This window comes from Typopeltis vanoorti, chromosome 13 (assembly GCF_054136105.1).
Source record: "Typopeltis vanoorti isolate ZY-2024b chromosome 13, IOZ_Tvanoo_1.0, whole genome shotgun sequence".
In the NCBI taxonomy this organism is placed as follows: Eukaryota; Metazoa; Arthropoda; class Arachnida; order Uropygi; family Thelyphonidae; genus Typopeltis; species Typopeltis vanoorti.
The window spans coordinates 15,013,381-15,026,082 of NC_143561.1; the positions used below are offsets into that span (position 1 = coordinate 15,013,381).

The following is a 12,702-nucleotide window of genomic DNA, read 5'->3' on the forward strand; positions in this document are numbered from 1 at the left end:
GATAGTTTTTAAAAATGGCACCAAAACCTGGCAAAACAAACAGCATCAAAAGAGAAGGATAGCACAGATTCAGGAGATGAGAACCTTTGCCTTACTAAGCAAATTATGTTGGTGACAAGAAGAAAAATTGACATACAAGATTTCCAAATTAAAAGGAATAGACCAGAGAATTAGAAAAGTCAAATATTTGCAAAACTCAGTTGGATAAGAAAAATCAGTTAAACACTAAGAGAAAGGAAAGAGTGGAGGTTGGCAAGTTATTAATGAATAATAAGGTAAATCAGTTAGAATGTAAGAAAACTAATATGGTATGGTGATTCAATAGTTAAATTTGCACTTGACATCAATCACTACTCTGAACTTCCTGGGAGTGAAAAAGGATGCGAGAAATGCAACAGAGAAAAAGAAAAGTGACAATTCAGTGCACAGACTATGTACAAGAAAATGGATGCAAGTTTATGGATGTGTGGAGTGAGTTTGATGATAGAAAAGACTTGTGTAAGATAGATGGCCTACAGTTGAATGGATTTGGAATCAGGAGCCTGGAGAAATTATTTATCGAGGTGAGGTATCTGGCAAAGTGGTGAAAATGTATGCTTTGGGTTAGGATCTTTAGAGTGTATCTTTGATGGGAAAAGAGAAAGTGTCCAACTGGGACAAGCAGACTGTAGATTAAGTATAAAAAAAAAAGCCATGGTAATTTGTTATGTATATACACAAATGCATGAACAATGAGGTTGAGTTCATTGCTTTAGTGAAAATGTTAGTGAAACCTAGCTATCAGTCAGATGCTGCAACTGGGATAAAGTATAAAGGGCATAGCATTTTTAGAAATGACAATAGACAGGAGAGGAGGGAAGGACTACTGATGATATTAGATAACTTCAGTACAGTTAGGGTAGAAAGCAATAATGGTAATAATGTTCGATGTAACAGTGAGTTTGGAGGACAGTGTGAAGTGGAAGCTAACAGGACAGGATATACATGGTGTTGCTACAGACCTGGCAGTACAGCTGCTGAAGATGAACTTCACTGCCAAATTATCTTGATGGGTACTAAACAAGTAATCATTACGTGATGTAAATTATACAAACAATAATTGGGTAAAAGAGAAATTTCATTATTATTATTATTTGGGGCGACTCCAGGAGTCCTTAGACTCATCGAGGGAGGCCCTAAACATCATGTCCACACAACTATGCGATTACATTCTCACAGTATCTATCATACCTTGTCTTGAACTCGTTCACCGTCATAGCACCCACAACAGACTCTGGCAGCTTATTCCACTCATTTACCACTCTAAAAGTAAAGAACCCAGCTCTAACACCCCTGCTAACCACACTCTTGCCCAGCTTCCATAGGTGTCCCCTAGTTCTCCCACCACCAGTCCTGATCTCAAAAATATCCTCTGAATTAATCCTATAGAATCCCTTTAGCAATTTGAATGTCTCAATCATATCTCCCCTCCTCTGCCTATCAACTAGTTTCTGCAACCCACAAATCTTCAACCTGTTCTCATATGGTTCATTCCATAGACCTGTTATCATCTTAGTCACTCGCCTCTGGATCCTCTCCACCTCCTCCCCATCAAGAAGGAACCGAGGTGACCAAATCTGGGCACAGTAATCGAGATGAGGTCTTATCAAGGCTCGGTACAGAGGTACAATAACTTGCTTGTCTCTGCTCGTCAAGGTATTTTTCAACAACCAAGTGAGTTGATGAGCTGATTTAGCTACTTTTGCAGTGTGCCCCCTAAACTTCATCTCCTTATCCACCAACACTCCCAAGTCCCTGGCCTCATCAATCTCTTGGAGTACAGTTCCACCAATGTGGTATACTGCTGCTAATCTTTTCACCCCAAAATGCATAACCTTACATTTGATAAGAACAAAGATATACATGATAAGAACAAAGGAGAATTTATTGAAATGTGAGACAACCAACTTAAGCAGCATGTGAAAGGAGGAACTCTAGGTCAAAGACTCTTATATTTGATCATAACATCAAAAGGGTAAGAGTAATATAGTAAATTAAAAATGACTATATTACTAAAAATTGGTGAGAGTAATCATGCCTAACTGCAAAGCTGGAAATTATGAACCAACTCAGGAGAATACTATTAATAGCTTTAATGGAACATGTGCACTAGACATTAAAATAAACATCCACAGCTTACACATGTAACAAAAATTATATAGAATTTATTCAAAAACTCAGATATATTGCATTGAACGTTACATGGACATTGCCATGAAAGTTATTTTAATAGGAGAGAACAATCTTTAGTCCAATGGTGTCAATTACCGAATGGGAAAGATATTGACAATGGATGGGAATTTTTGAAAAAGTACTTAAATGAGGCAGTATCTGAATATATCCCTAGAGTTCAGATAAATAGTGGAGGTGAAACCTCATTAAGCAAGAGATCCACACACACACAAAAAAAAAACAAGATATGGAAGGAATATCACGAGAATAAGAGCGAGAAGAGTTATGAAATATATAAAGCACATGATTATATAGAGAACCCTGTGGAGAATTCATGACTAAAATTAACACACGTGAACCACAGTAGTAGGTTTTTTATTATGTAAATATTTCGTCCTAGGTATCTTAGGACATCAACAGTGCAGTAGAACAATACTAGGAATGACACAAAGGATAGGGTGCATACGTGCAATGGAATCCAAATTGTGTGCAGTGGCACGTTGAGGCCTTAACTTAAATTAATTAATTTAATTCAAGTTCAGGCTGCAACACACCACTGCATGCAATTTGGATTCCATTGTATGTATGCACCCTATCCTTTGTGTCATTCCTAGTATTGTTCTACTGTACTAGTGATGTCCTAAGATACCTAGGACGAAATATTTATGTAATAAAAAACCTACTACTGTGGTTCACGTGTGTTAATTTTAGTCATGATATAAAGCACAGCCCAGAAAAGTTACAAGTGTAATCCAAAAAAAAAAAAAAAATTGTTATGCCACAAGTAATAGAAAGAATGAGTATGGAAGAATAACTTTAGTGAATGCAGATGGCACTTATGTATCAGAAGCTGATGAGATTGTTCTGTTAATGAGTGCTCATGTTTCTAAGATATACCAACCAGGTATATGTAATATGAAGCAGAAGATGAGAAGACAGGAGCAGTTGAAAAGTTATAGTGGGAGGTCAGCATGAGTAGGATTAGTTATACACCAAGAAATAAGTTATGCTTATTTACAAATTCCAGGAGTATCAGAAATAAGGGACATGAAATTGGGGCATTAATTGAGTTTATGTGCCCCAAAACCGTTGGAATAAGTAAACATGGATGAGAATAACATCTTGATAGGAATAGATATAGTGGAAAAGATGTTTTTTTGTGAAGATAGGAAAGTCAAGGGAAGTAGAGTGCTGATGATGATAGAGGGGAATTAAGTCCATACAAAGTAGAGATACAAGGAGAAAAAAGTAGTGGTTTGAAGCAGTATGGTGTGAAGTGTGCAGATTGATAAAATGAGATATATATCTGGTGGAGTGTTATAAGGATACAAGGAGAAAAAAAGTGGTGGCAGTGGTTTGAAGGACCATGTGGTTCTTGAAGTTTTCACATGAGAACTTCTAATAAAGAAGAGATATATATGTGGAACTACAAGGCTGGTGATTATGAAAGCTTACAAAACAACTGAGAACTAGAGTGTGGAAAGAGGATTTGGATGAGAAGGATATAGATGCTGTGTGGGCATCAAGACTATTTAACAGCAGCAATGTCTGAGTATATACAAAGGTTTTCACCTTTGGTATATATATGTAGATATACATACACACACACATACACACACTCAGACTAAACAAGGTAAGATGAAAAGAGATTAAGCATGAAATCTGGAAAAAGGTGCTGTGGAGGCAACACAAGATGAATGTTGGTAACGATCAGTTGCATGAAGAGTACAAAGAGTATGCCAGGAAGGTAACTCATTGGTAAAAAGTGCAGTATGAGAAGTTAGCCAATCAAGCTAAGAAAAGTCCTAGTGAGTTCTATTGATATGTGGCAAGTAGAAGGGTAAATGACTACGGGATGGAAGATTAGTAACCAATGCAGAGGACATAGTTGAATTATTCAACTATCAGTTTATCAGTGTATTTCATCCTCATGATGGCAACATCAAGAGAAACTGGAGTATAGAGGGTACAGCATGGGAGGGACTGATGGTGAATGAGCAAAACGTATGAGGAATTAAGTAAGCCTTAATAAGGCAACAGGATTTGATAATATATTGCCATGCATCTTGAGGGGAATGCTCTATGGAATTAATGGCACTTTTGGCACAACTATTTAACATGAGTCTTGAAACAGGGTAAGTTCCAAAGGAATAAAAAGTGGAATAATTTTTTCTACCTTCAAAAAAAAAAAAAAAGGGGCAGGATAAGACAAGGATTGTAAATTATAGACCAATCTGGGCATCTGATGTAGTCAGAGTATTAGAGAAGTTGATGAGGACTAGGATTCAGAACTGGGATGATAATAACAGTATTCTTTATAATGGTCAGCATGGGTTTGTTAGGTGGTGGTCATGTTTTAGCAACCTGCTTACGTATTACAGCAAGGTGACAAATTCACTTGATCAAGAACATGCATATACAGTGGTTTTTCAAAGGCCTTTGATAGACTGCAACATGACAAGCTAGTAGCTAAACTAAAACAGATGGGATTAGATAAGACTACTAAATTGGATAGCTGATCGGCTATTGGAGAGATATCAGTTTGTTGTATATAGAGGAGTAGTATCCCAAAAGAGGAAGGTCACTAGCGGAGTGCCACAGGGATCTGTTTTTGGACCATTATTGCTTAGCTTGTATGTTAATGACATTGAGACCTGATGTGCAACTGTTTGCCAATGATACAAAGTTGGGAATGATGAGAAGTAGAGTAGATGTGGCTTTGCAGGAAGATCTAAATAGATTATATGAGTGGGCAAATGAGTGGAGCTATCAATTTAATGTTGCAAAGTGCAAGGTCTTGAAATTTTGTAGCCAAGGTTGGGATGCAGAATATACAATTAATGGAGAAATTTTGAAGGAGGTGGAGGAGATGGACAGAGAAGTTTAGGGGTCACATTGCTAAGATTGCAAGAAGATCTCTTGTTTCTCTTGTATAAGCCTTTGATCAGGCCACATATGGACTACTGTGCACAGATTTGGTCATCTGGTTGTCAGGGGGGGATGAGGATGTATTTAGAAAGATCCAGAGAAGGTTTACTAAGTTAATATTAAGTCAGATAGGAAGAGAGATTGAGAGAATAGAATGCAATTTACAGAGCCTTGTGAATAGAAGAAGAGGGAATATGACTGAGACACATAAGTTGAAGGATTGTTACCAGATTAATGTGAAGGAGATATTTCACAGAGTAGAACTAGAGGCCATCCATGGAAGCTGTATAAGGAGGGTGTGAGCAGGGAAGTGAAAAGCAGGTTCTTTGCATAGAGAGCGATTGGTGAATAGAATGCATTACATGAAAGTATGGTGAAGGAAGAAACTGAATGAGTTCATGGCACAGTTCGAAGGTCTATCCTTTCTCTTTCGGTATGAGAGAGGATAGACCTTCAACAATTAGTTCTTTGAATTCATGGAGGTCAGATGAAAAAAATATGGTCAGTTTGTAATCAAAAACTTATGAGTTTGTAATCAATCTGTTGTTTTTTTCTAACTTTGGGTTTTCTAAAATAGAGAAATAAATATTTTATTCCAATATATATATATATATATATATATATATATATATATATATATATATATATATATTTTTTTTTTTTTGTATTAAAATAATTAAAAGTGATAAATTTTTAAATACGCAAATAAAATGTGTATTTTTTTTTAATTGTTTATTTGTGCGTAATCAGATATCAGGTTGGGGGAACGTGATCTATATAAGAGAGTAGATTGCCAAATAACTTTTTATAGAAAAGTAACTCGCGGAGTAAAAAAGGTTGAACACCACTGCTATAGGATATATCGTCTGATGGAATTTTTCATTATATGGAAGGTGGGGAGAGAACATGGAGGCATCCATGGAAGTCAAGTTTGTGTGCAGTAAATTTAGAGATTTTTTTTCCTCACAGAGCAGTGAGTGGAACAGCTTGTCTGTTGAAGTGGTGAGTGTATCTAATGCAAATACAGTTAAGAGAAGGTATGACAGCTGGTGTGGGTGATGTATAGCCTCTCTCAATGAGTCACTCCCTGGCAATCTCAGATAATCTAAAAACCACCTATCTTAAAGGAGCTTCAAATAACATGTCCATACTCAAGATAGCCTTCAACCAACAGTTTGCATTGCAATTCTCTTCAGGTACTTCCAATTCATCAACCTGTATTGATTAGCAACATCTTCATTTGGGTGATAAACCCTTGCAAAATAGTAACTCAATAACAACTATTTTGTGTGCTTCTGTGACTATCAGCATCTTTTGAGTTATCCATCCATAGTCATTCTTCCTTTTTACTTACCATAGTAAAATAACTATTTTGGATTTCCTTTGTCTTGCTCAGTGAATTTCTTCTCAATCTGATTTTACCTTCCTTCCTATTGGTAATTGTCTTTCTTTCTTTTCTGTCTTGTACTTGCTGATCACCTTTATTGTTATACACCAAGCACAGCATTTTTTTCCCAGCTGATGATGATACTGCTCATCTGTCTAACTCCTACCTGATTTATCCTGTTGGCATTGGGTGTATAGTGTGACATACTAATTCTTTAGACATCCACTGACCTCTTGTACACTGCTAACTGAAAATTCCACATGTTTGGCAACATTTCAAATCAAGACTGGTCACTCTTCCCAGTGTAGCTATCCATCATTATGGACCAGATTTAGCACTCTATTCCCAAAATCCTTTCCATAACAGGCTGTTTTAAGTAGTTATCTCTTAGTTAATGAATAAATTCCATTTCCTTATTGCCATGTGATCGTTCCTCAATATTAATTTTCCTCCCTCTCCATTTAATACTACCTTAGCTGATAACATAGAAAAAAGGACACACTAAACTGAAGGTTCTCTGAGATCCCACTATTATCATATAGGCAACTTCATGGAGTCAAGACTTATCAGAGTCCCACACTAACCATTATTCACACACCTATCATAGTTCTCCTTGAACTGAATCACTGACAAAACACTTAGAACTAACTCTGATAATCCATTCTCTGCACTTGGGGTGGGGGATATCAAATCAATGCTCTTGCTAACCATACTCCCTACATAATTTCTATAAGCAACTCCACGTTCTCTCCTTTGTCATGTAGTGGAAAAGTTTTCTGAATCAAGCCTAGAAAATTCCATTAATAAGTTATGTTTCTATCATATCTCCTCTTTTCTGTCCAATCAATTTTTGTAACCCACAAATCTTGAACTTGTTTTCACAAGTAGCGTTCCAAAGATTCCCAACTACCATGCACCAAATCTATGCACAGTAGTCCAGATGTAGCTGTATCAAAATCTTATAAAGAGAAACTAAACTTCTTTAATTGTTATTATTAGTGTGTGTTTTTATTAATTTTATAATTTTTTAATCTTTATTAAAAATAATACTATTTTATTAATTTTCTAATACATTTTATATAATTATATTGTTTCAAATTTACTAAACAAGTTTTTGTACTTTTCAGTACTCTGTATTTATATGCTGCCTTCTTAATATGCATTTTAATATTCTAGGTGGGAGCAATTACATATATAAAATAATTTTCTTATCAACTCAACTTACTTTAAAATAAGAGGAGGAGTGTAACTGAAGAATATAGATATCAGTTGCAGGGCTGCTCCAATGAAGAAAAATTTCCAACATGTAGAAGCAATTGCAAATACCAGTGACCTCTTTTTAAAAGATACTATAGCTTCATTAGAGAGAACTGGAACAGAATCATCGTCAAGTGGCTCTTCAATCGCTTCATAACTTCTGAGTAATAAAATATATATAAACAATGAAATATAAATAACAAGTAGAAGCTAAAGAATGAATTATTAACTTTTACTTATGTCATATGAAGTATGGATATATCATCATGTCATGAAAATTAGATAATATGCACCTTAAAAAGACACTTCCAGTGAGACTTCAAGTGATGGAAAACAAAAGAAAATTTAATTAGAATATATTAAGGACATTTTGATTAAAATGAGTATTAAAAGGATATTAAACTTATTTGTTGAAAGTTTTTTTCACTTGGTTATGCTATAAATTAAAGATGCCAAGAAACTACATTCTTGGTTTCACCCTTTAACCAAGTGTAGGCAAACAAAGCTTAAGCATGAAGTATCTTCACAAAAAACTTTCAACATTATCTCTTATCCAGAGTATTTTAATAATAAGGTATGATACCTTTTGACTACATGTATATGGGAAATATGCTTCTGCAATACTTCAACCTTGGTATTTCTTCTAGGTCAAGCTGCCCCTGATGAGATCTCAATAAAGGTCAAAACAGGTCTGGGTAGTGGCACTTCCCATAATGCATAGCATAATACATGTAAGGATATGTACCTTGCATTATGGAATATTAAGGCAATGGATGCGCAGTCATTAGCTTCTATAAACAAGTAGCCCAATTGTGAAGACACTTCACATGCAAACTTTGTTTGCTTACAATTTGATAAAGGATGAAACCAAGAATATAATTTCTCGGCATCTTTAATTTATAGAAACTTATTGACAGTAAATAAATGGGATTGAAGTATAAAGGTGCCATCACTCCACCATATATATAAAACAGATAGAATAGTACACTTATTTAAAAAATCTTGATGTAAAAGTGGCATTTGCTTCTCTAAAAACAAAACAGCAAATATACATAAATCTTCCCTCCTCAAACAACAACAAAAAAAATAGTAACCTATGATATCTATTGTCCTGTATTTGCTAAGTAGTCAGTCAATACTGGTAAGTATAGAAAAATCCAGAAAGATGAATAATAAAAGATGTAGACACAAAAAATCCATCTCTCGTAGTCTTTCAATACCACGAAGTACAGTAATCTATCATTTATCCAACCACAATAAGAAGGCAATCTGCTATTCTGATAACTGAAGGGTTGGTATAAATGATCTACCATAAGTTGGTTGACATATATTCCAGCTGTTTAATTGAATAATCATTATCAAAGGTTGATAATGATTTTTTTTCTTTTTCTTATGATAATCCCCTACATAAGAGGTTCATCACCATATAGCACTATGGATGAACAAAGTTAAGAGGGTAAAAAAAAAAAAAAAACCCTCAAAGAAATCATTCAGTGAGTTCAAAGTTGAACTATGAAGGAGAGTGCTGAATAGCTACTCTACATGTTTTAACTACTCTATAGGTGATGAACTGTGACAAAGGAAATATTTGCATTTTCTGCAAAGTAGCAGAAAATGCAAGTATTTCCCCTAAACATAGCTGTAAAGTGGAGTGAATTCATAAGATATAGATCATTATCATTATATGGGTATCTCCATGGATTCAAAAGATTCTTTGTGAGAGACCTGCACTAAGATTATTCATACAATACCTATTATCAATACCTTCCCTTAAACTTCTCCATTCTAACTCGCAACCACTTCTGGCAATCCATTCCACTCATTCATCAATCTCCAAACAAAGAACCTAGTCTATGTGGTTGGTAAAGGCAGAGACTAGGTTCTTTGCTTGGAGATTGATGCACAACTTCCAGGGGTGACCACTTGTTCTCTCCCAACTCCTCATATACTGAAACTTTTTTTTTATGTCAATCTTATAGAATCTCTTTACTAACTTAATTTTCTATTATGTCCCTCTCCTCTGCAACCCAAATCTTCAATTTTTCTTCAAAGGGAATATTCCACAGACCTGTTACCAGCTTGGTCACTCATTCCCCGAATCCTCTCCACCACCCTCCTGATCTTCATGAAACCTAGGTGACCAAATCTATGTATAATAAGCAACATGTTGCCAAATCATAGCCTTATAAAGAGGGATAATAACCTCCCTATTTTTGTGTTCAACATCCAAGTAATCTTTTGAACTATTTTGAAAACGTTTGCAATATGTCCGCTGAACTTTAAATATCCATTCACCCCCCCCACACACACACACAAAAAAATCCCTAGACTCATCAATTTCCTATAATCCAGTACCATTATTATGATACGAAGTATGTAATATTTTCATCCCAAAGTGCAATAAACTTACATTTCGCAACATTAAATTGACAACCGTTGTCCTTCGTCCACACTGCCAATTTATTTAAATCATCCTGCAAGATCAGGATGTCCACATCAACTATTGACATCCCCAGTTGTTGTTTTTTTATTGTCAGTAAACAACTGAATATCCCTCTTTAAATCTTCCACTGTGTCATTAATATGACAATTAAAGAATAGTGTCCCTAGTATAGAGCCCTGGAGCACTCCACTAGTCACCCTCATTCTCTTTGATTTCACTCCATCATATACCACCCTCTGATAGCTGTCAGCCATCTATCCATACCACCAGTCTCATATCCATTCCAATTTGCAAATAAGGCACCATTAGCTGGTGCTTTATTTTACTTCCTATTGGGATAGCTGATTTTTTGATAGTTAAATATTTCCCATGCATTTATTGTATTTTCACTTTTTCTGCTATTATATTCAATTATTATATTATATGCAATTAAATTCACTTTCCTCAGATTTCAGTTGAATTTCCATAATGGAAAGTTCCAATAAATCTTTCTGGTTTTTCTTTTTGAAAAAACAAGTTTGGCCTCTACCATGTGGTAATCACTGAAGATGACAGAAGTGTTCAATGCTTTTAACAGTTATACCTCGATAAACTGGAATGTAGATTCTCTCTCCTAGATGCATTGCATGGAACAAAGTGGGTGAATTCCTTTTTAAGAGGTTAGTATATTCCTTTTGTGGTACTTTAGTTATTTTTTCTTGGTCATTTATCTTTTTTTTTTTTTTTTTTTTTTATGAAATTCATATCTCCTGCTACTATGGCAATGTTTTTTGCAATACATGATATTTTTTTTTGTTCCCAAAATCCACAAGAGGAAGATACCAAAAAGTGGTATATGGAGGGGCAGAATCTAGATGAAAACAGGTGACTAGTGGTGTGCTGGGACTCCTTCCCCCCCCTCCCCACATGAGATGGGGAAGGAGTACTGCTGATGAGAGCAGATGAATTCCAAGCAAGACAGGAGGGCAGCTGTTCATTTTAAGCAGTCTGGTGTGAGATTAATGACAGTAAAACAAAATATATAGTTGGTTGTTGCTACAGGAAGTTCCACTGATGATCTGGAAGACATGCATTGCCAAATTAGTACCATAATGTTGCAAAATGTAAGGTAATGAACTTTGGTATTTCATCCCAAAGTGCAATATTGCAACATTAAATTGACAACCACTGTCCTTTGTCCACACTGCCAATTTATTTAAATCATCCTGCAGGATCAGGATATCCACATCAACTATTGCCTTCCCCAGTTTTTCATTGTCAGTAAACAATTGAATATCCCTCCTTAAATCTTCCAACTGTGTGATTAATATGCAAATTAAAGAGAAGTGTCCGTACAGAGCCTTTGGGCACTCCACTAGTCACCCTCATTCTCTTTGATTTCACTCCACCATACACCACCCTCTGATAGCTGTCAGCCATCCCCATCCATGCCACCAGCCCCATATCCATTCTCATTTACTTCAAATTATAGAATACTGCATGGAAAAGTATTATGACAAATGCCTTTACAACAGGATCATTTCCTTTATCTAATTTCACTGTTACCTTATTATAAAAGGTAATTAAATTACTAAGGCAGGACCTACCTTTCACAAAGCCATGCTGACCCTATAGAGTATCATTCCTACCAGCCCATTCTGTTACATTTAACCAATTTTTCCACTACTTCAACCATCACTCAAGAGACACTAATTAGTCTGTAATAACCTTACCCTCTTTCAGGAAAGATTAAACAAGTTTCTCAGAGGCTACTACTGCTTTTGCACATTCTCATAACATACAAGCTGAGATACCATCCAATCCCACTGTCATATTCACACTGATATTTTTCAATACGTTGAGTACTTCCACTTCATTTGCCTTAATTCTGACATCAGCCTCTGTCACATCAAACTGCAAAGTCTGCATTTAGATACCTTCCAAAGTAATCACATAGTAACTGAACTATTTCTTCTACTTCTGTCACTTTCCTATCTTCAGCATAGAGTAAAGTTATTCTTCAATAATCATTCTTTCTTTTATTTGCTATGTAGCAAAAAACTCTTGAATTTATTTTGGTCTACCTAGCTAATCTCTCATAATCTGATTTAGCCTTCCTTACTATTAGTTATCCTTCTTGCCTGCACTTTGCATTCCTCATGATGATCACTTTTGTTTATATTCCTTCCACACTACTATTTTTTTTTTAATTTTTTTATTGCAGCTCCTGCTTTATATTTCTACTCAATTTACTATATTCTTGGTTTATCCTCCTGACCCTGGGTATGCAGTTGGATACTGCATCTCTCAAACAATCTTTGACCACTTCTCATACACTACTGACATTCATTCCTTGTAACTTCTTATGCCATGGCACTACTTTAAGTTGCCACCTAAGTTTGCATAATTGCTAGCTTTGCAGCTCCACATAAACCTTGTCTTGATTGATAATTCCACATGTTGAGCAACCTCAGAGAACAAAACTGCATGGTCAATT

At 35.5% G+C, this 12,702-nt stretch overlaps 1 protein-coding gene across 3 annotated transcripts in view; it reads right to left on the reverse strand.

Annotated features, from left to right (window-relative positions):
- Window positions 1-12,702, reverse strand: part of LOC150099945 (ATP-binding cassette sub-family C member 1-like) — a 317,694-nt gene that overhangs the window by 238,392 nt on the left and 66,600 nt on the right. For all 3 annotated transcript variants that reach the window (XM_090403116.1, XM_090403115.1, XM_090403114.1), the window contains exon 8: window positions 7,752-7,943. In XM_090403116.1, coding sequence (XP_090259242.1) covers window positions 7,752-7,943 — 192 coding nt within the window. The remainder of the gene's footprint in view (window positions 1-7,751; window positions 7,944-12,702) is intronic.